The sequence below is a fragment of the Pan paniscus genome, chromosome 7, assembly GCF_029289425.2.
Source record: "Pan paniscus chromosome 7, NHGRI_mPanPan1-v2.0_pri, whole genome shotgun sequence".
Lineage (NCBI taxonomy): Eukaryota > Metazoa > Chordata > Mammalia > Primates > Hominidae > Pan > Pan paniscus.
Window position 1 is genome coordinate 86,312,349 of NC_073256.2, and position 24,458 is coordinate 86,336,806.

At 36.2% G+C, this 24,458-nt stretch overlaps 1 protein-coding gene across 1 annotated transcript in view; it reads right to left on the reverse strand.

Moving 5' to 3' along the window:
* TRAM1 (translocation associated membrane protein 1) overlaps positions 1-24,458 on the reverse strand; it is a 35,783-nt gene that overhangs the window by 5,583 nt on the left and 5,742 nt on the right. The window contains exons 2-10 of the mRNA XM_003831337.6: positions 20,954-21,017; positions 19,069-19,190; positions 18,830-18,946; positions 17,196-17,254; positions 15,439-15,523; positions 8,081-8,151; positions 7,870-7,974; positions 4,630-4,773; positions 4,144-4,304 (exon numbers count right to left, since the gene is read on the reverse strand). Coding sequence (XP_003831385.1) covers positions 4,144-4,304; positions 4,630-4,773; positions 7,870-7,974; positions 8,081-8,151; positions 15,439-15,523; positions 17,196-17,254; positions 18,830-18,946; positions 19,069-19,190; positions 20,954-21,017 — 928 coding nt within the window. The remainder of the gene's footprint in view (positions 1-4,143; positions 4,305-4,629; positions 4,774-7,869; positions 7,975-8,080; positions 8,152-15,438; positions 15,524-17,195; positions 17,255-18,829; positions 18,947-19,068; positions 19,191-20,953; positions 21,018-24,458) is intronic.

Below are 24,458 nucleotides of genomic sequence, written 5' to 3' on the forward strand. Positions count from 1 at the left end.
ATATGCTGTTATATGTGACTAATTTATAAATAAAACTTTATCATAGCTAATTAGGAGAAAACATAGTATATACAGTCATGCATCACTTAACAGGCTATGTTTTAAGAAATGTGTTAGGCGATTTCATCATTGTATGAACATCATAGAATGTACTTCCACAAATCTAGATGGTAGAGCCTACCACACACCCAGGCTATATGGTATAGCCTATTGCTCCTAGGCTAAAAATCTGCATGGCATGTTACTGTATGGAATACTGTAGGCAACTGTAATACAGTGGTAACTATTTATGTATCTAAACATATCTAAACATAGAAATGGTATTGGAGAAATACAGCATTATCTTATAGGACCAGTGTCATAAATGAGTCATGTATGTTGTACAGCTGTTGACTGAAATGTCATTATTTAGCACGTAACTATACAGTTTGAAACTACCCCTGGTTTCAGGCATCCATTGGGGGTTTTGGAATGTATTCCCCCAGGGAGACAACTGTATTATCACCAACTTGGATGCATGTCAGAAATGCAGAATTATTTTAACATTGATAGTCAATGTAGTCAATGCAATTCACAACATTAATAGAGTAAAGAAAAACTCTATGACTAACTAAATGTTGCAGAAAAAGCATTTCTTAACATTCCACAAGTCATGGACAAAAACTCTTAGTAAATGATGTACAGAAGAGAACTGAATAAAGGGCATCTACAAACCATTCTTAATAATGAAATACCGAAAGGTCTCCCTCTTATATGAGGAACAAGAGTATTCATTTCTTATATTCAATATTATGGTTTAGTCCTAGCTAGTGTAATACAGGAAGAAAATGAAAAGGTATAACATTTATAGATGGTGTAACTGTATATTTTAGTGTAAACTTTAGAATAAGTGAATTAGGAAGACTTTTTTCAGTACATGGATAGTATCTTAAAGAAAACAAATGGCATTACTACATAACAAATAGTTAAAACTGTTTTTTAAAAAGAGCATGTACATTAGCTTAAAAAAGAAAATATCTGAGAATAAATTTAATGAAAAATGTATGAGATCCCTATACAGAAACCTATAAAATATCTCCTTCAACAACTCTTCCATTGCTTCTTGGCATTTTGGCTAAGATCAAGTGAAGAACTCTTCCAAAAAACAGAAAAGGAAAAAACACTCCCCAGTTCATTCTATGAAGCCAGTATTATCTTGATACTAAAACCAGACAACGATGTTGCAAGAAAAATATACTCCAATTATCCTTTATGAATACAGACACAAAAAAACCTCAACGAAATACTTGCATACCAAATCCATCAAGAGATAAAAAGGATCATACACCATAACCAAGTGAAATTTATCCCAGGAATGCAACGTTGGTTTAACATCTGAAAATCAATCTAATCTATAATACCAACAGAAAAAAATGACAAAACCCCACAAGGTTATCTCAATAGATGCAGGAAAAAAAGCAACTGACAAAATCTAACAACCTTCCATGATAAAAACAAACTAGGAATCAGAGGGGAACTTCCTCAACCTGATAAAGGTCATTTATGAAAAACCCATAGCTAACATCATACTTAATGGTAAAAGATTGGATGGATGCCTACCCCTAAGATCAAAAACAAGACAAGGATGTCTGCTCTCACCATTTCTATTCAACACCTGTTGTAGAGGTTCTGGGCAGGGCAATTTGGCAAGAAAATGCAATAGAAAGCATCCAGATTGCCCACCAAAAAAAAAAAACCTATTTGAATAAATAAATTCAGCAAGGTTGCAGGATACAAGATCAATATACAAAAGTGAATTGTATTTCATATACATTGGCAATGAAGAATCTGAAAATGGAATTAAGAAGATGGTTCTATTTTACAACAGCATCAAAAAGAATAAAATAGGATTAAATTTAATGAACTGCAAGATGTATACACTGATAAATATAATTGAAAGAGATTAAAAGATCTAAATAAACAGACATTCATGTTCATACTCTGCAAAGCAACCTACAAATTGAAGATAATCCATACCAAAACCCCAGCTGGCTTTTTTGCAGAAACTGACAAGCTCATTATAGAATTCATATTAAAATGGCTGGGCAAGGCAGCATGTGCCTGTAGTCCCAGCTACCTGGGAGGCTGAGATGGGAGAATCCCTTGAGCCTACAAGTTCAAGTCTAGCCTGGGCAACATAGCAAGATCCCGTCACTTAAATAAAAACTCATATGGAAATGTAAGAAACCCAGAATAACCAAAACATAAAATAGAACAACAATGGGGACTCACATTACCTGCTTTCAAAACTTACTACAAAGCTACAGTAATCAAGATAGTGTGGTTCTGGCATAAGAATCGACATACGAATAAATGCAATAGAATTCATGATCCAGAAATAAGCTTTTCTTAAAAATGATTTTTGAAAAGGGTATCAAGACAGTTCAAGTGAAGGAGTCTTTTTAACAAATGGCACAGGGACAACTGAGTATCAAGATGCTAAACTGAGTGTAAAATAGTATAACCACTTCAAAGAATAGTTTGGCAGTTCCCTCAAAATGTCAAACATAGTTACCCCATGACTCGGAAATCCCACTCCTATGTATGTACCCTAGAGAATGAAAACACATGTTTGAACAAAAACTTGCACCTAAATGTTCACAGCATCACGATTCGTAATAGCCAAAAAGTAAAAGGCACTCAATATCCATCAAATGATGAATGGATAAACAAAATATGGTACATATCCATCCAAAAGGTTCCATACAATGGAATATTAATTGGCTGTAAAAATAAATGAAGTCTTTCTATATGCTATGACATGGATGAACCTCAAAGCATTATCCATTTGCAAAACCACATATCACATGGTTCTGTTTACATGAAATGTCCAGAAAAGGCCAATCCTTAGAGACAGAAAATAGATTAGAGGGTGCCGGAGCTGAATGAAGGGGGAAAAGTGAAGTGATGCTAAGGGGCATGGGGTTTCTTTTTGCAATGACAGAAATATTCTGGAATTAGATAGTGGTTTGCACGATTTTGTGAACATACATTAAAAATGACTGAAATGTATACTTTAAAGGGTAAACTTTATGTGAATTACATCCCATTAAAGCTATTAAAAATATTACTTGGAGAAATTAAAGACAACCTAAATAAACAGAGGTATATATCATGTTAATGGGTTGAAATAGTCAATTATCCCTAAATCGATCTACAGATTTGATGTTATTTCAACTTAATATCCCAGCAATTTTTGTGGAAATTGACCAGGTTGTACAATTTTTTTTTTTTTTTTCTAAAGAGGCATATGTTGCCCAGGCTGGAGTGTAGTAGGGCTTCACAGGCATGATCATTGTGCACTGTAACCTTGAACTCCTGGGTTCAAGTGATCCTCCTGCCTCAGCCTCCTGAATAGCTGGACTACAGGCACCCCCCACTGCACCCAGATCAAGTTGTACTAAAATGTATTAAGAAAATGCAAAGGGCCAAGACTTGCTGGGACAAACTTGAAAAAAAAAAAAAAAAAAAAGCAGGGCTGGAGGATGTAAATTATCAGGTATTAATACTTACAAAGGAGTAAACCAGAGTGGACATATTCTAAAAACTTCCTGTGTTACAGTTCTAAGCCTAATACCACATACACACTGAAAAAATTAACTGTAATATCGATGCATTTTCAATTTTTGCAAAAACCATAAGGAAAAAAGAGGTTAAATGAAGGCTTTAAAGACAAAGAATCAAGCAATCAGAAGTTATTAAAAAAAAGCTATTCCACTTGGGACAAATGGGCAGATGGGAAGAGGTTGTGAAGAGCTTTTTAAAATGTGAATAAGATGCTTGAAAACAAACTACCATCCTCTAGTTTAGTTATTCACTAAACCTGCCCATAAAGTTTGGTCTAAAGTAGCTCAAGGTAACCAAGCATGGAAAACTTGTTAAAGAGGAATTTGATGGACAGCTTTTGAGGGGAGTAACTGAGTTTCCTCACCCAAGGGATCACCCAATTGTGGAATGCAGTAAGATTACTTTGCCTCTAATTTTGTTGAAAAGCAGAATAGTATTTTCTTTATAAGACCTTAAAACTAATAAATAAGATCCAACAACAAAATTTTTAAAAGTTTTCTACTTCCATGAGTTTTTCATTGCTTACTGAATACAAACCTGTTCCTTTTTTAGAAGATCTGCCTTTAGTTACTGTTGGTTTCTTCTTCACAGCTGGTGCCTGAAAAGCAGAATGTTCCCTCCACCTTCGAAGCTGAAAATTAATGAACTTCCACATCATGAATGCCTGTGTAACGCAAATGGATGCCAGAACAGCGATTCTAAGAAATATTAAGAAATAAAAAGTTAGTGTATAAAAAACAATGCCACTGAATACATTCTATCATCTTTCATAGTATTTAGTAATAATTCCCACTCAGTTGAGAAAATTGTATTAATAATCATTGCATTAATAATTTATCCTAAAAGTTAAATGCTTTAGTACTTCACTTTAGACATGTAAAATAGCAACGGGTATGAAATAAAATCAAATGAGTATTTTCCCCAACCTCATATTCATCCTTTTTTAGATGATTCAACATAGAGAAACTGATAATATATATTATCTAGCTGTATAAAGTGAAAAAAATGTTAAATTGATCGTACCTAACAGCTAACACATTGAAGTTTCCAGTACTGAAATCCAGCTTCTGATTCTCTGCTCTTGCAAGGCCAAAACCAACAGTCAGTACTGAAAGAATTAAAGTCAGAAGTCTTCCCAAAACAAAAAGAACTGCCCACAGAGAAAATCTGCAAGAAAAAGGCCGTAAGTCAAATTCCTGAAATCTCAAAAACAAGATTCTATTAGAAATTAGATTCCTAAGTTGGGCGTGGTGGCAGACGCCTGTAATCCCAGCTACTTGGGAGGCTGAGGCAGGAGAATTGCTTCAAACCAGAAGGTGGAGGTCACAGTGAGCAGAGATTGCGCCACTGCACTCCAGCCTGGGCAACAAGAGCGAAACTCCATCTCAAAAAAATAAATAAATAAATAAAGAAGAAACTAGATTCCTATTAAGTAAAGGCATATTAAAATAGCATTTCTTATTCTGCAAAAAAGAATTTTGAGTCAAATATCTGGGAAAGGCTATATATCACACTCAGAGAGATATAACACATATTAGCCTATTTAAATTTCTAAAACAATCCAGGAAATAAATGTTTAATTTTCTGTTTAGCTTATCTCTTTTCTTGTATACGAACTATTAATATTCCTCAGAACTACTAGTATTCAGAATAATTTTGGAAAATGCTGGACAAAACAAACCAAAAAAGCTGTGTTATAAAGAACAGGATGCCCAATTCTCATTTAAGAGTCCCAGTTTTTGGCACAAGACAGGGATGACCTCTCTCACCACTCCTATTCAACACAGTGTTCTGGCCAGGGCAATTAGGCAGGAGAAGGAAATAAAGGGTATTCAATTAGGAAAAGTGGAAGTCTAATTGTCCCTGTTTGCCGATGACATGATTGTATAACTAGAAAACCCCACGGTTTCAGCCCAAAATCTCCTTAAGCTGATAAGCAACTTCAGCAAAGTCTCAGGATACAAAATCGATGTACAAAAATCACAAGCATTCTTATACACCAATAACAGACAGAGAGGCAAATCATGAGTGAACTCCCATTCATAATTGCTTCAAAGAGAATAAAATACCTAGGAATCCAACTTACAAGGGATGTGAAGGACCTCTTCAAGGAGAACTACAAACCACTGCTCAATGAAATAAAAGAGGATACAAACAAATGGAAGAACATTCCATGCTCATGGGTAGGAAGAATCAATATCATGAAAATGGTCATACTGCCCAAGGTAATTTATAGATTCAATGCCATCCCCATCAAGCTACCAATGACTTTCTTCACAGAACTGGAAGAAACTACTTTAAAGTTCATATGGAACCAAAAAAGAGCTCACATCACCAAGTCAATCCTAAGCCAAAAGAACAAAGCTGGAGGCATCACGCTACCTGACTTCAAACTATACTACAAGGCCACAGTAACCAAAACAGCATGGTACTGGTACCAAAACAGAGATATAGATCAATGGAACAGAACAGAGCCCTCAGAAATAATGCTGCATATCTACAACCATCTGATCTTTGACAAACCTGACAAAAGCAATGGGGAAAGGATTCCCTATTTAATAAATGGTGCTGGGAAAACTGGCTAGCCATATGTAGAAAGCTGAAACTGGATCCCTTCCTTACACCTTATACAAAAATTAATTTAAGATGGATTAAAGACTTACATGTTAGACCTAAAAACATAAAAACCCTAGAAGAAAACCTAGGCAATACCATTCAGGACATAGGCATGGGCAAGGACTTCATGTCTAAAACACCAAAAGCAATGGCAACAAAAGCCAAAATTGACAAATGGGATCGAATTAAACTAAAGAGCTCTGCACAGCAAAAGAAACTACCATCAGAGTGAACAGGCAACCTACAAAATGGGAGAAAATTTTCACAATCTACTCATCTGACAAAGGGCTAATATCCAGAATCTACAATGAACTCAAACAAATTTACAAGAAAAAAACAAACAACCCCATCAAAAAGTGGGCAAAGGATATGAACAGACACTTCTCAAAAGAAGATATTTATGCAGCCAAAAAACACATGAAAAAATGCTCATCATCACTGGCCATCAGAGAAATGCAAATCAAAACCACAATGAGATACCATCTCACACCAGTTAGAATGGTGATCATTAAAAAGTCAGGAAACAACAGGTGCTGGAGAGGATGTGGAGAAATAGGAACACTTTTACACTGTTGCTGGGACTGTAAACTAGTTCAACCATTGTGGAAGTCAGTGTGGCGATTCCTCAGGGATCTAGAACTAGAAATACCATTTGACCCAGCCATCCCATTACTGGGTATATACCCAAATGATTATAAATCATGCTGCTATAAAGATACATGCACACGTATGTTTATTGCGGCACTATTCACAATAGCAAAGACTTGGAACCAACCCAAATGTCCAACAATGATAGACTGGATTAAGAAAATGTGGCACATATACACCATGGAATACTACGCAGCCATAAAAAATGAAGAGTTCATGTCCTTTGTAGGGACATGGATGAAACTGGAAACCATCATTCTCAGCAAACTATCGCAAAGACAAAAAACCAAACACCACATGTTCTCACTCATAGGTGGGAACTGAACAATGAGAACACATGGACACAGGAGGGGGAACATCACACTCTGGGGACTGTTGTGGGGTGGGGGGAGGGGGGAGGGATAGCATTAGGAGATATACCTAATGCTAAATGACGAGTTAATGGGTGCAGCACACCAACATGGCACTTGTATACATATGTAACAAACCTGCACATTGTGCACATGTACCCTAAAACTTAAAGTATAATAATAATAAAATTTAAAAAAAAAGAGTCCCAGTTTTATTTTTAAGACAACTTTGCACTCTTTACAAGTTACATCTCTCCAATTCTGTTTTCAGTTCAATTTCACCATCAATATATTTTAGTTATCTATAAGGCTAATTATCTATTGTTTCACTTTCTTCTGAGAGTTCACTTCTCTATCACTCCTCCAAAAGAAAAACCATGCAACAAACAAAGTAAAAGTTATAACAGAAAAGTAAACCCAAGAAGCCTTCAAAATTGCAAGATACAATACAGTATCTCTCTAGCTGAGAAAGCCTCCATTTTAGAGAGTAAAATACAAAGTCTGAATTGCTAAATAATTTCGTTTTATTTAAAGCGGCTACTGATCGCTTAAAAAGTTAATATAATGGCCTAAAGAATGGATCTTGGCAATGTTAGGCACTGACTTTAAATACCTAGTACACGAGAAATAGAATGGCTAAACAACTTACCCTTTCTGATACTTTTCATTGCTAAAATAAAACAGGCGGGAAATGTGGAAAAGAAATTCAACAAAATAATGTAGCACCAGAAGAACAAGTCCTAGATGATTCAAGCTGTTAAAAGAGCAAATTAAAAATGGGAATATTAATTATCAATTAAGACAGGTCAGCATACTATCTGCCCAGCCTACTTACACACCCATGAAATATCCCAACTCACTTCAAAAGGTAAGCTCCACCAATGTGGAAGAGGTAAAGACCAATGTAGACAAGCTGACGAGGAATATCTTCCTGTAAAAAAATACATTATAGATTAAAACATGCTAAAACATTTCCTTTCCTTTTTTTAAGAGGTGTGGTCTTGCTATGTTGCCCAGGTTGGTCTCAAAACCTTGGACTCAAGAGATCCCCCAACCTTGGCCTTCCAAAGGGTTAGGATTTCAGGCGTGACCCACTGTGCTTGGCTCATTTCTGTTCTTTAAGAGTAACTGAAAAATGTAGAAGTAGGAGATCTGAAAGCTATTCTGCTCCCACCCCACCCCAATCTCTCATCCTCAATTAGGTATATAGCATTAGCAAGTCACTTAACCTCTGCTGGCTTCAGTTATTTCATCCATAAAATGTGAATACTTAGATTTGCTTCAATCAGATAAACTCAAAATCCCTTTTAGAGCTAAGATCTATGGCTCTTTTTCCTAATGAATGTGTATTAAATGACACAATATTAATCATAGTTACATGCTGACAATTTGATGTTCCTCTAATATTAAAATTGTTATGTTCATAGTAGTAGAGACACTTCTGTTTACCTAAAATAGGATTCACATTTTCAGCTCATGCTTTAGTCCCTTGTCAGTCATTACAACAAGTTTTTTTGTATTCTCATTTATACTATTCCTTAATTGTATATTCTTTTTCCTCAATTACTTTGCAAGCCCAAGTACCTAGATTTTATTTTTACTTCTTTTTTTCTCCCACAGTTATCTAGTTGAGCTGGTTATCTCAGAAACAGTATTTTTAGAAAACAAAAGCCAAGACCCACTAGTGGGGCCAGGTGTGATGGTTCATGCCTGTAATCCCAGCACTCTGGGAGGCTGAGGTGGGAGGATCATTTGAGGCCAGGAGTTTGAGATCAACCTGGGCAACACAGCAAGACCCCGTCTCTACAAAAACTACAATTAGCTAGGCGTGGTGGTATGCAACTGTAGTCCCAGCTACTCAGGAGGCAGACACGGGAGGAGCATCACTTGAACACAAGAGTTCGAGGTTACAGTAAGCTATGATCATGCCACTGTACTCCAGCTTGGGTGACAGAGCAAGACTCTGTCTTTTAAAAAAAAGACCTATTAGTGGATCATGAAATCAATTTAGGGGTCACACCAGCATCTTTTAAAACATGAAATAAAATAGAAAATGTGGCCAGGCACCATGACTCACACTTGTCATCCCAGCACTTTGGGAGGCTGAGACAGGAGGATTGCTTGAAGCCAGGCGTTTGAGTCTAGCCTGGGCAACAGAGAGAGACCCCATCTCTACAAAAAAATGTTTTAAAAATTAGCCAGGCATGGTGGCATGTGCCTGTAGTCCTAGCTATTTGGGAAGCTGAGGCAGAAAGATTGCTTGAGCCCAGGAGTTCAAGGATGCAGTGAGCTAGGATTGTGACTGCACTCCAGCCTGGGCGGCAGAGCGAGACTCTGTCTCAAAAAGAAAAAAAAAGAAAAAGAAAATGCTAGAGTATATAGCACATTGTATTATGAAAATTGTATTCCACATTTTACACACACACAAACACACAATGAATTATGATGTAAAAAGTTTTTCATCTTTGGTTGCAGTAAAAATGTTTACAAAACACTGACAGTGATAAGCTCAACATGCCAGCCTACTGACGGAATTTCCTTTGTTGTAGCAGTTTTCTTCGTATGTATAAGGATTATATTAGTCTAGTTAGTACTATTCATGTTCTACAGCTACTAATTAGAACGATGGAAATGATGGGTTGCTGCTGGCAGGCTGAACTGTGTTCCTCTGCAGCCTCACTAAACTTATCTCTTGCATTTAGCACAGTTGAGTGCAGGTCTACTGGTCCTCCATTTCTCTGTGTTTCAGTACTGAGAGCTACTTTACCAAATCTTTTGAGGAGTAGAGATTTTTTGAAGTCTAGTTTTGAAATGGAAAACTCTTCTCTAGTAAGCATGGCGCAAAGATCAAGTTTTAGGTAGAACATAAGACAGTCTGAATATTACTATTTACAGTACTGTATTTTGGGACTCTTAGGAAAATTGATACCAAGTTTACAGTCATTCTTCCAACGGAAGAGAGAAGTATCTCTGAAAATAGACAGTCTTAAGATCCTCTCTACATAATTTGTAAATTTCCAATGAAATATTTCAGCTTACAAAAGGAAGGAGAAAGGGTGTTGAGATAACATGCAACCACAAGGGAACCTCTCTTCTCCCGTTATAATAATCTCAGAAAAGCTCACTTAGTATTATCAATGCAATTTGATGTACAATGCATGTAGAAGTGCCACTACATATATGCCAGTGTTTCCCAGTGTGGTGTGTACATTGGTACTGAATAAAATGATTGCAGACAGTACACAATGAAATACTTTTATTTAACTGTAACTAAAATTTTAAATAAAGTGGTGGATCACGCCTGTAATAACAGCCCTTTGGGAGGCTGATGCAGGTGGATTGCTTGAGCCCAAGAGTTCGAAACCAGCCTTGGCAACATGGCGAAACTCCATCTCTAAAAAAATACAAAAAATTAGCCAAGCATAGTGGTGCATGCCTGTACTTCCAGCCACTTGGGAGGCTGAAGTAGTAGGATTGCTTAAGCCTGGCAGGTTGAGGCTGCAGCTGCAGTGAGCCGTGATTGTGGCCACTGCACTCCAGCATGGGTGATAGAGCAAGACCTTGTCTCAAAACAAAACAAAACAAAAACCCAAAATATTTTGTTATTTAATATACCTTAATAATTAAAATGTCAAAAGTATGAATTAGTAGTATGTGAATATGGTAAAGCAGGAAGGTGGCACATAAATGACTAGGTATAAAAAATATTGCCATATTCTTTCATATGTGTTACTCAATGCTCCACATTTCAGAGGAGAAAACAGACCAAGAAAACCCTTAAAACTTATGAGGGAAGTGTTTTAGTTTTTAACTGCTGATTGAACTCATTTCATTGCATAAAAACTTGGGTAAGGCAATGTAAAAAAAAAAAACTAATTTGCTGGAAAAACTATAATGTAACTACTTAGGAGGATTTTTTTTTTTAATTTAAAAGAAATACAAGTAAGTTTTTAAAATTCACACTGGTCAATTAGCAGAGAACCTAAGCTGCCTACTCTTTTCTTCTCTGACAAGACTAAAAACACTATTATAAATTACAAACAAACTACAATTCAAAAAGCCATTCCATTTCTGATCTTTTGTCTTTAAATTTCAACCCAATTAGGTGGAGCGCAGTTGTGCTTGACATTAGCTAAGGAAAAATCCATAGAGTTTCTTTCCTAAGTTCAGATTCAACTTTGTATCTTAGCCCCATACCTCCTTTTTAAAAAATAGAAACATGGTCTCACTATGTTACTCAGGCTGGAGTGCAGTGGCTATTCACAGGTGCAATTATAGTGCACTGTAGCCTCCAACTCCAGGGCTCAAGTGATCCTGCTATCTCAGCCTCCTGAGTAACTGGGACTACAGGCATGCACCACTGTGCCCAGTAGCCTTTCCTTTTGGATAGTCAACCGAGTCAATAATAATAGAGGGTAAAATGCCATCACTAGGTTCTATCTTCACAACCATCAAATGCCTATGCAAAAGTTTTAAAAATAGTATCTATTGCTTTCAAAAAGGATTATCAAGAAACCTTTTTCTAAGTAATGGTCCATTCAGCTTTGCACAAATTGACTAGTGTCTCTAAAGCAGTGTTTGTACACTCAAAGCTTACCACAGAAAAAGTAAATTAGTAAGAGAATGGGTAAATACTTGTGTCACTTACTAGCTGAGGGACCTTGGGCAAGCTAATTAATCTCTCTGTATAATGGGGATAACAACAACAATAATACAAAAAAAAAAAAAAAAAAGATGAGTAGAATACCACAAGGGGTGGTAGGAATTGTGGCTAACTTAACAAACACCCTACATAAAGGTATTCCCAAATGATTACAAAAAATACATGGAAGTAGGGGTAGTGTACCATGAGTTTTATTTTATTTTTTAGAGATGAGTCTCATTACATTGCCCAGGCTGGTCTCAAACTCCTGGAATCAAGCCATCCCCTTGCCTCAGCCTCCCCAGTAGCCAGGACTACAGGTGTGTGCCACCATGCCTGGCTTACCATGATTTTTAAAATGATAAATTTTATCTAGAAAATGGCTACTTTTTAGTATTCCTGTGGTAGGCCAGCCTCCCTCAATGTTCTCCATTTCCTCTGGGGCTACAGCCCTGATGGCATGGTGTTCACATGTCTGAGGCCGACAACAAAGCCTTGCCTAGCACCAGCACAATGGTTGCTGGATGTACACATTTACATGGGTTGTGGGGGAAGGGAGAGAACAGAGAAGGCTGGGTGAAATCATAACAAATTCTAAAATCGTAAATAACTTCAAGTGCCATTTTCAGTTGTTATTCCAACATGTTTATTAAAAAATATAACATACTTCAAAAAATTTATTTTTATAAAGAACACATTTCTTGACTACTCTATACTGAAAAATAAACAAAGCTGAATATCAAATATATGCCCCAAATATAAGGCAAAGATCTCCCCCCAAACCCCAGATGGTACATCTTATAATTAAATCTTTACAAAGCTCTGCATTATAGAGCTCTGTATTAATTATCTTGAACAAATAAATGTTTGTGTAAGACACATACACCCGAAAACTTCAATCAATGTCATTTTTAAAGGTTTATAAGGTCTAATGAAGGAACCAGTGAGACAGAAGTAAAGATGACGTCATGATGTGGAAAAAATGTCATCAGATTAAAAAAAAGTGGTTCTAGTGATGATGAATGACAGATACTAACATCAAAGTTGCATACGAAAAGTGTAATGAAACTTTCATGAAGTAGGAAGAGGGAAAATACTATTTCTAATACTTTATATGATATGCAATTATAGGTATGTATAATTATATGTATGTATAATTAAACTAAAATTGAATATTAGAAATAAAACATTTGGCTATTTCATGACTTCCCTAAAAGCTCATATATTCAAGCTGTCTAAGAAATATTTTGAATCTTCTCATGGGCAAAATGGAGAACTGTTTATATACACAGTATATGTAATTTAAGTTTTCTCTTTGAAAGAAACTAAGTTATTTGTGACTAACACACCTCTTGAACTGCTACTAACAGCATTCCTTTCTTTCCTATTTGTCTGTATTATTGGTTCAAAACAATCACTGTACTAGTTTCTTCCAGTAAAGAGTTCCAAAAATAATTTTCATAGAGTAAATTTTAAGAAACTGTTTAACACATATGCAGCTGCTACTTTCAAATTATGTTAATTACTTGAAACAGTTACTTTCAACTGTCATATGCAGGTGTTAAAAATAGTTTCAGTTAAGTTCTGAGTTATGCAAATTATTCCATAAAAATTAGATTGCGTTTCTGGAGAAGTGCCATCTGGCAGGAACTGATAAGGAAAGAGGTTCAGGAACTAAAATGAACAATTACTTTGAAATGTCCCTTCTTACTTACCATAGTCAATGAAGAAGATATAGACATGGATTAATAATGAAATCCAGAGGTATTTGTTCATGAGTATACAAATACCTTAAGAAGGCTTTAAATATCTGAGCCATGCTACTAAGACATCAAGAAACTATGATACTCTCAGTAGCGCTGTCCAATAGAACTTTCTGCAATCATGGAAATGTTCCATATCTCCTCTGTTCAAAATGGTACATACTAGCCACAGTAGCTAATAAGCACTTGAAATGTGGCTACTGGGGCTAAAAAAGTCAATTTCGTTTTTGTTTTTTAAGTTCATGTAGATGTGACTAGTAGTTAGCATTTTGGACAATACAGCTCCACAATATCTATGATTCACATTAGGAGCTTACTAAACATGGAAGGGCTACTGGAATCTGGGCCTAACAATTTTATCTGAAGACAGTTCTAAATCAAGGGTTTAAAAATAAAAGGTCTTCATCCTATTCCTTACAATCAATATAGCTGGAGAAACAATCTACTTTATAAAAGAAATCAGCATAAAAAGAACTTAAGTACCATAGCATATGGCCTTTAATTTGGTGCTGTTTTCTAATCCTAGCAGACAACATGAGTAACGACAGATACACAGAACACAGACACGAAACAGTAGGAAATCAAGTGCCTAGTCCATGAATTAACTATTTGTAGCACACATAAAAATAGTGTTTTATGGCTTTTGAGTAGGCAAAGATAAACTAGTCACCAGACTGGCTGTCACACTTTTACTCCAGGTTTCTCAAAGGGGATTTAAAAAAAAAAAAGAAATTTTAAATGCGGAGAAATGTAAACATATACACAACAGACAGAAAAGATTCTGACATACCCGTAACTCAATCATTATTAATAAACGATCAGACTTGTTTCATCTATATCCCTCTTCACTTTCCTTCACCTGGTATTATTTTGAAGTAAAATCCCACATAGGATTTCATATATGAGAATTAAAAAAAAAAAAACCTCCCAGAAAAAAGGGAAATGAAAGTGCTTGATTAATTTATCCGAGGGAAGAGGTGTTCCAGGAAAAAGAAGTGATGTGCTGGGATTACAAAACTAGAGACTATCAGTGTGCATGAAGCATAAGGAGTAAGCAGAGAAAGAGGTCCCCGAGAAAAGATGCTGGCGATGGGAGAAACTCTCAGGGCACAGTTGAGCAGCATTACTCTAGTTTAAAGTAATAGGGAGCCAATACAGGTTTCAGAAGGGAGAGGGTAAAGAAAACGACTTTTGTGATAGCATGGAACCCGACTTCAGAAGCACTGAGGGTAAAACTAGGAAGGAGGATTTTGCAGTGCTCCAGCAGTTTACTTATTTGTTCAAATAAAACAAACAAATATCCTTTCCACATGCTAAAAAGGGAATGCTCTACCCATTTCAAGAGAGGCTTTGCTGGTGAATATTTAAATATATTTTACTTTTTTTTCCAATACTGAATTTTGCTTTAGGACTTACACACAGAACTGTTAGTTGTAATGTGACTAATCCTTTTTGGCTCACTTGTGAAATAATTTGCTAAGAATATCAGTAAGATAAAACAAATATTACATTTAAAAATTAGTTTAAATTTTAATTTACATTACCACTAACATAATTTTAAGACAAGCCATTAACATATCAAATGTAAAAAATCTAAGCTAAAATACTGACTGAAGGTTTTTTTTTTTTTTTTCAAGAAATGCTTAAGGATTTTAGGCTTTGTGGAAAGGGGGTTGGTGGGAGAATGATGGGGTAAGAGTTGAGGTAAGAAGAATGGAGGAAGGGCAAACGTAAGAAAATACTTAATTTTAGAAAAAATTTTTCAAAAAAAAAATGACAAGACATTTTTTAACACTACAAAATCCCAGCTTACTTTTTTGGTTTTCTGGAAGTAGAGTTCAGGAAAAGCATGAAGCCAGTAAGCCAGCTGTGATATGTAGAAAAACTTCATTTGAAATCTGTACAACACAAGAAAATGAAGAGTACCTTTTAAAGCATAATTTTTTAAAAAAACAGTAAACAAATACTGGAAATCAGGATATACTAAGTAACTACCTTTGTGTCATCATTCCATACAGTATCTGTGCACCTTTAAACAACTCTTCAACAACCTCTTTCCCCATCTCCCTGTGACAGTCCCACCATTGGACAAGACCCCTGGATTAAACAGCAGGCAAAGATACTATCTGCAGAAAGCTATTGACATGTAAGCCAGTTGGGAGGAGTCAGAGCCCCTATTAGTTCATTAATACTGACTATTATGTCATGTTAGCTACTGAAAACATAACCCACATGTCTATACAGTTTCATCAAGACAAGAAGGGGAAAAAGACTGACACAAAAGCAAAGGCTCATAGATTAATAATCACCTGAAACTGGAATAATCCCAATTTCAAATATCCTCTGTTTTTTTTTTTTTTCTTAGGCAAATATGGTAACTGTACCTGGTTGGAACATGGAGAAAGCCCCAAATAAATGGAGGCAGAGCTAGGATTAAAGACAGTCAGAATAAGGCACACAAGGGCTCTCCAGGAGCTATATCATAATCAGTCTAGAACCAATACTCTCCTCTTGACATTATATCCCTCTAGCCCTTCTGCTTCCTCTTTATTCTCCCTTCTCCTTCTCCTCTAGAAGTCTAAAATAGAAAACACAAAGCCAGCCTAATTTCTTGGTGGTTGGGGTGGAGAGAATACAGTCCCACATAAATATAATATTTACAAAGTTCGTTGAACTAATAAAACTTTAGAAATCAGAGTATGATTCAGTAGAGTGGGTATTACTGCTAGACTTAAAATACCCACAGTCAGGTTATTCCCTTCTTTCCTTCGTATCTTCTCCCTTCTCCAATTCTCACATCACAATGTATTTACTAAATACTGTGTAGGTGACAAGCACTTGCAATGTACCTGGCACAATGAAGGATATAAAATAGTTTTTACTGCTACCAAGGCACATATAGTCTTAGTGGGTATGGGCACAATACAAGACTTACAAAAATGAGACAATTATAGAACAATCAAAACAATATATAGACACTACATCAAATTTCTACCAAAATGACAAATATGGGGATACAAAAGACCAATACAGGCTAAAATAGCAAGGAAAATTAATATAGAATAGTTGTACTAGAGCTGGGCTCGAATAATGAATTATTCAGACGTCTTTGTAACCACTGAGCACTTTAACCCAGCAGCACTGTACAGACTAGAGAAATAAAAAAGAAACAATTCCTAACCTCAAGAAGCTTATAATAGGAGAAAGAAAGGAAGATGTGAAAAGAGACAGGGGGTGGGGACAAAGAAAAGGAGCAAAAATATAGAGAAGATGGAGTCATAAAAAGGAGAAAGTATGAGTGAAAAGAAGGGAAAAGAAGCGAGTACCAAATTAAGTTATGTTAAAATCAGTTGTCTCAAGCTTACAAAGATGTTGAAAAGATTAGAATAGAAACATTAAAAAAAGGTACACAGCTTTTTTTTTCTTACGGCAGTGGGACTGTCAAAGACATATTTTCATCTATTTTATGCATTTGCCTAAGGTCCTAAAGAGAATAACAAGAATGAATTCTGATTAATAGTGACATGACCATGGTCCTTAACAAAGAAAGGGCTGCTAAAAATGACTTACGTCATCAGGTTATGGGGATAAGCCCTCCATAAGATAGTTGGGTCAGAGATGTAGTTTTCCTAAGAAAGAAGATATAAAAATTAACCTGTGAGCATAATGCAAACTTCTTGGAAAATAAGGCATTACTTTCATTTCTCAAACATTTACAGGTCCCCATAGCAGGTTGCAAAGAACCCACTAATGTCAAAATCCTTAGTTGTTTTAGTTATTTTCAAGCCAATTTGAGTTGGTTACTTGAGCAAAATGAAAATCAATGATAGAAATGAGATATGGAATCAGGTAAGACATAATTCCTGGCCCTAAAAAATCTTTCAATCCCATAGAATAAAAATACACGTACACAAACAAACATAAAACCACCAATAAGAGGCACAACAGTGACCAGGAGAGAAGAATTTTGTCTTAGGTAATCAGAAGATTTCAGGAAAAGTTTGTAGCATCTGACAGGAGACAAAGGATCAGGGTGCTACCGAGTTTTATGGAATTACGTCAATAAAATACTGCCCCAATTTTTTTCTTAGATAATCAGATCTACTCAGTGAGAATTACTGCATATGTAAAAAAAAAAAAAAAAAAAAAAAAAAGATTAAAAAATAAATAAAATCTAAACTGATTTTTTTAAGAGTATTTTCCCACAGAAGTATAACTTTTATGTTTTTTTAAAAAAATTTATAATAGTTTTTAAACTAAAATTTACATATTACCTATAAAGTATTATTAAAGCAGCACAGTAAAATGGAATGAGCAATGGAATAAAAAGCTGAATTTTAGTCTACTTCCAACATGAAGTGCTTTACCCTGGAAAACTCACTGTTATTCATCTCTAATACAGTGATTAGAAAGAATTACGTGTCTGACAAACTCAAAAATATGTAAACTATGGAACACCATATAAATTTAAGGGATTGTTATCACTAATATTAAAGCAAATACTGCCTTTCTTTTTCTCATTAGTTAGAGTGATACAACTAAAGGTTTTGATTGCCATAACTGAAAAGTTATACAACATTTAAGAAGCTTGGAAAACACTGGGGCTGTTTTTAAAGGAGGAAATGACTGTGAACATTACAACTCATGTAACCTACGCTTTTTGCTGATACAGAGGTATCTGTAAACCACTATAAGATACAAAAGTAAGGCCGGGCCTGGTGGCTCAAGCCTGTAATCCCAGCACTTTGGGAGGCCGAGGCGGGTGGATCACGAGGTCAGGAGTTCGAGACCATCCTCGCCAACATGGTGAAACCTTGTTTCTACTAAAAATACAAAAATTAGCTGGGCGTGGTGGCGTGCGTCTGTAGTCCCAGCTACTTGGGAAGCTGAGGCAGGAGAATCGCTTGAACCCGGGAGGCGGAGGTTGCAGTGAGCCGAGATCATGCCACTGCACTCCAGCCTGGAGACAGAGCGAGACTCTGTCTCAAAAAAAAAAAAAAAAAAAAGATATAAAAGTAACATTCAGAGTGACTAAAAATGAATAAGCCTTTCTGAAACAGTAAACATAGCTTAGAATTTTTGCTGTATAAAAAAATACCTAAAACAGATTTATCACTGAAACTCTTAACTTAATACTATTTCATTAGCAGAGTTTCTAATCTTAGATAAGGAAGGAGAACAACAACCTAAGAGGACATACTTACAGAGATGAGAATGAATGTGCCCCAAACACAGGCAAAAAGGTAGAACGCACTAAGCTGACCAGATTCATTAAACTTGCTGTGTTTTGTTTTGGAGAAGTGCATTCGCCTGTTAATTTTCTAAAAATAAAAACAGCCATTAGTAATTAAGAATAAATTATAAATTATATTTAATATACGACTAGCAGATTATGGAGAGCTAGTACTTTATAAAGTATAGATTTCTAAGACTGCATACTTACATCCAACATATACTCTTGAATTACGGCATGAATAATTATCGCCACTAGCATGTAGAAGAAAACGGTAGCCAAATCTTTGATGCCATAGTAATAAAGGGACACTGATTCAGTAGCTTGTTCTTCTGAAGACCAAAAAGGACACAAATACACAAAAATATACACAAGGTTATAAAAACAGCATTAAGTACAACATAGTTATGGAAACAAAGAAGAATAACCTAATAAAAAAGTTCTATATTAACATCATAAATAACGTGGTCTTGGACATCTTGAGTCTTAGAGGGGCAATGAAAATCAAGACTATCTAGAAATCTAAAGCTTTAGAAATTACTTACAAAGACTTGACACATGTTAGTCACAGCCACCAAAGACCAAAAAACAGGGAAGGGGAGGCCACACTCAATAAACTGATACTATCCCAGGGGTATAAATTAGGTTGATAAAGTTATACTTAGCCTATTGACCTATTTTTTTCAAAGGGCTTTTGAAACTTTCTACTTCTACTTTCTAACTACACACTAAATTATGATTCTGATGAAAAAGCTGATTTGACCTGTATTTGATTTAGTTTTGATCTATAAGCAGCAGAGATAAAGGCAACTACTAAAGTTGTTTTTAATCCTTGCAATTGCTATAATTTTTCAAAACAAATCTTTATCAAATACTTGTGAATTGCTGACACTTATTCTCAAACTTTATGTTTATGGGGAACATATACATAAAAGAGCTTTATTCTTCTCTGGCATATTCAAATTTCAAAACAGTATTGTAGTTTTGAGTAACCTGATAACTAAATCACTAAATTAAATATTTACAAAACTGTACATAACTGAACAAAAACCCAACTCAGGGGCTAGATGCAGTGGCTCACCCCTGTAATCCCAACACTTAGGGAGGCAAGGATTGCTTGAGGCCCAAATTCAAGACTGACCTAGGTAGTATAGTGAGACTCCATCTCTACAGTAAATTGAAAAATTAGCTGGGCATGGTGGTGTGCCCTTGTAGTCCCACCTACTTGGGAGGCTGACCTGGGAGGATCATTTGAGCCCAGAAGCTGGAGGCTGCAGTGAGCTACGATCACGCCACAGCACTCCTGCCTAGGTAACACATTTGGCAAGACCCTGTCATCTCTTAAAAACACACATATAAATAACAGCAACAACAACAAAAAACCCCAACTAAATGTGGTATACTACATTATCTTACATTCTAAATTAAAAACTGTGCAGGTTTACTGCCTCAACCAAAAAATACCCCATCCCTCACCCATGCTAGTTAATTATATCACTGTATTAAATTACAATCAACTTCCAAGAAACACCTAATTTTTACATAGATTAAGAAATAAGATTTTTGAAATAAAACCTAATAGTTTGGATGCTATTACCAGATAATTCCTAGAGCTTACTAACACATTTTCTGGAATCAAAATAATTGTTAAAAGTAGAGCACAGGAAAAAGTGAAAATAATCTTAGAAGGATTGATTGCTATTACAGGTCCAAAATGTAACTTACAGAAAAACTAAATCTGCCATTGTGCTTTTAGAAGTCTTGAATGAACAATGACATTTAAACAATTTTAAAAAGATCTTTTCTTATAATTTTCTTAGGAAAAAATCAGAAGGCAGAGAAAGCAAAACAAAATTATTTTATGGAACTTCAAGTCCATTCACAAAAATATATAGTAAACAGAAAACATATATAGGGTAAAGTCAATCAAAAACATCAGATCTTGTATTATAAAATCATCACAATAACATTCAGTCACATCATGGATGAGATCTCTGACGATTAATTAACGCAGGACCTAGCATTCATGAAAATTTCCAAGTTTGTTCAACTGAGCTTCTATTTACGTAGAAAATTCTTAGCATAAATTACCTACCTGTTGCTGGGAGGGTGACATTGTACTGAAGAGTAACAAAAATGATAGAAGCTTTTGCCGTTATCTACAAAGAAGGAAAAACAAAGATCAAGTCAATTTGTGACCCTCTCCCAAATAACAGATCGGGGCAAAAACATTATAAAATCTGTCCCTAAATCGAAGCACCAAGGGCCTCCTTGTTCCTGTGGAATCCTGACAGACACAATGGAAATTACTGATTGCCAAGGAGCTAATGTAATTCACTAGAGTACTCTTCTGCGGTTTAGGTAAGATTGTGTAATCATCCTTAATTTTAAGATTTCAAAAGACATTTTCTGCAGTTCCAGAAAACAGTTATTTGACAAATGATGATTCTCTACTCTAGCCCTATACAATGAATAAAAAGTTCCTATTAAGACAAATTTCAAGTGTAAATTAATAAAATAAAGAGAAGCACAGTTAGCATGAGAAAAGCAGATCAAATATAGGGTCTGTGGTGTGGGTGTGTTAGTATCCCACACACCCAGCAAAGTTAAGTGGTCAATAACTGTTTAACTGACCTGACTACTGGTAAAAGTAAACTGGTCAGAGCAGAAAAATGGAATGCTTACCCAATCTTTACAGGCACCAGGCAAAGTGCTAGACAAAAAAGGACGAGATGAAGATGGATAAAATAATCCCTAATGACAAGGAGCTCCGTGGTGTGAAAAGTACAGGTAAATAAACTGTTATAATACTGTAGAATAAGTGCCAATAGCTTGCACTGTGGGTACTTGGGATAAACAATGAGCTTTGTTGTTGTTTTTTCTGGGGTGGAATGAAATGAAGGAGCTGTGTTTTGGTGGAAAATAGGTGTTCCCTAGGTTCACAAAGGGGGATGAAGAGGACAGTACAGATAGAAGAAACAGAGCATGGCAAGATCAAGTAGCAGTGAACACAAGGCCAGACACAGGATGCACATCAGGAAGTGTTAGAAAAGACTAGAAACATTATTGAATGCTAGAAAGGACTCTGTTTTTTGAGCTAAGTAGTTTAGATTTCACTTTCGCACAAGTGGAGAATGTTGAGGACGGGAAAGTTCATTTATGCCTTTTAGAAGGATTGCTCTCTGTGACCTGCTAAGTGGTATCCCAGGCCCCTTCAGATCCATTCTCCATATTGCAACTAGAATGATTTTCTCATCATGTTACCACATCCCCCTCCCTACCTGCTAAAAATCCTTCACTAGATTCCCATCTTTCTAGGAGAATGTGACCATAGGACTCTATGGTCTGACTCCTCTCTCTGCCTCTGCAGCACCTTCTACCACGGGGTCTCTGCACATGCTGTTCTATCTAAAATACGGCCGGAAAATATTTCCCATCAGATCTCAGTTGCATTACACCTTTTCAAGGAAGTCTCCCTGTCTTCCTAGAGTAGGTCATTTCCTTTGTTAGATTATCTCAGAGAACTGTGTTCCTTTCCTTCAAAGGCATACTCTGGTTGATTATATTAATAATTTCTGTCTCGCCCATTAGAAAGTAAGCTCCATTAGAACTGGGATCATGCCTGTTTCCACTCATCACTATATTTCAGAGCCCAGCATGGGGCCTGGTACATATTAGGTAATTAATCAATATCGCTGAATAAACATCAGTTAAAAGTACAAACCGGAGTGAGCATGCAGCCAAGAATGAAACTTCTGCAAGAGACCACATGAAAGATAATGAGACCTGAACTAAGACAGTGACTGTGGGATAGAGGAGGCACTCATAAGGCAAAATAAGGTTTAGTAAGCTAGAAGAAAGAGTACAAGGTTATTTATTGATGCCTACAGCTGAGATTTCTGGGAGATGTGCAGTAAGGCAGCTAAAACCTAAGTCTAGAACTCAGTAGGGAGAACCTAGCTTAAATAAAGATTTGGGAGTCTCTTTCTACAGATAATAGCTGAAGCTGTGAAAATACATAAATCATATATGGAGAGTGCACAGTAGTTGTAGAGAAGTAGGACAACATCAGACCCATGGAGAGAACAGGGAAAAAAGCAAAACTTCAAGTCACTGAAACTAAGAAAAAATGGTTAGAGAGACAGAGAAAGAAATAAAAAGAGCGTGTAGTCCCAAAAGCCAAAGGGGAAACATTTCTAAAAGGAGTGGTTAATAAAGTCAAAAGTTTCAAAAGAGATGTGGGAGGAAAGAGAACGATAGACTGGACAATTTAAGAAGTCATCAGTGGTCACAGCTTGAGTGATTCCAACTAAGTAGTGAGAGCAGGAGCTGCATTGCAGTGGACTGAAGAACACAGAGGCACAAGGTGGTATCCAGTAGATGCCAGGTCAAATTTTATGTTGTTTTTAGGATAGGAGAGATTGAGCTTGTGTGGGGGCAACAGTGAAGGCAACAGGGAAAAGGGAGAAGTTAAACACACAGGATAGAAAGAGAATAACGGATGGAGGCATATGATAGGGAACAAAATTGTAAGGACTGAGTATTGCACTCTTGAACAACTTTTCCTCTTAGATGGGAAGAAGGCAGTAATGGATGGGACACATAACTTCAAAAGACAGGAAAATGAGGAAATCCGTGCTTGATAAACTTTTATTTTCCCTGTGTGAGAAAAAAGCAATGTCACATATTAAGCATAATGGGGACATGAATGATGACTATTTATATAGTTCCCATAGGGAAAGGAGATGGCCAGGGAAAGTAAAAAGATACCGGATGCGAATGTCTGAGGTTAGAAACCTTTGATTTGCAATATTATCTACTAGCATGAGTATGACTTTCTCTGGGAATTGAGAGGCACCGAAAAGGCCAATAGTGGAGTAAAGATTGCAGGAAGAAAGGCAAAACAATGAGGGGGCTAATATACTGGAGAAAGGGAAAGGGGGCCATGGTACCACAAAAGCTTGGACTAGGTAGAGCACTGACTTATGAGTACTAGAATGAGGGAGGTGAACAAAACGTAGGTTGTAGCTGAACTCTGTTATCCTAGAATTCAGGAAGTGGAAGAAGTCAGGCTTGCATGACAAACTGCAGGATACGGCCAGTAAAGTGAGTTGCCGAACTGGGTTAGATATGAAGGTCTCTTGAGTAGAAAAGGCTACTAAGGCTACTCTATTAAAATTTGGGTCATTAACAAGGACTCATTAGAGCAGAACGATGACATGAGTCTCCAGGGCAACACTACTTTCATGTGATTATTTTTAGTAAAGTTGAGTGGTCACTACATTTCATTTAGTTTTGCTATCTTTGTTTAGATTTTTTATATATATATATAGTCTAAACAATATATATCTATATATACACACTATATATATGTTTTATATATATATATACACACACACACACACACACTCTGTTTTACACACAAACACTCCACATCCCTGTTTCCAGTTTGTAATATGAAGTCACCACTGTCACACCTAAGAACACTTTGTTAAAGAGTCCTTTACAGGCCAGGTGTGATGGCTCACACCTGTAATCCCAGCACTTTGGGAGGCCAAGGTGGCTGGCTCACCTGAGGTCAGGAGTTCAAGACCAGCCTG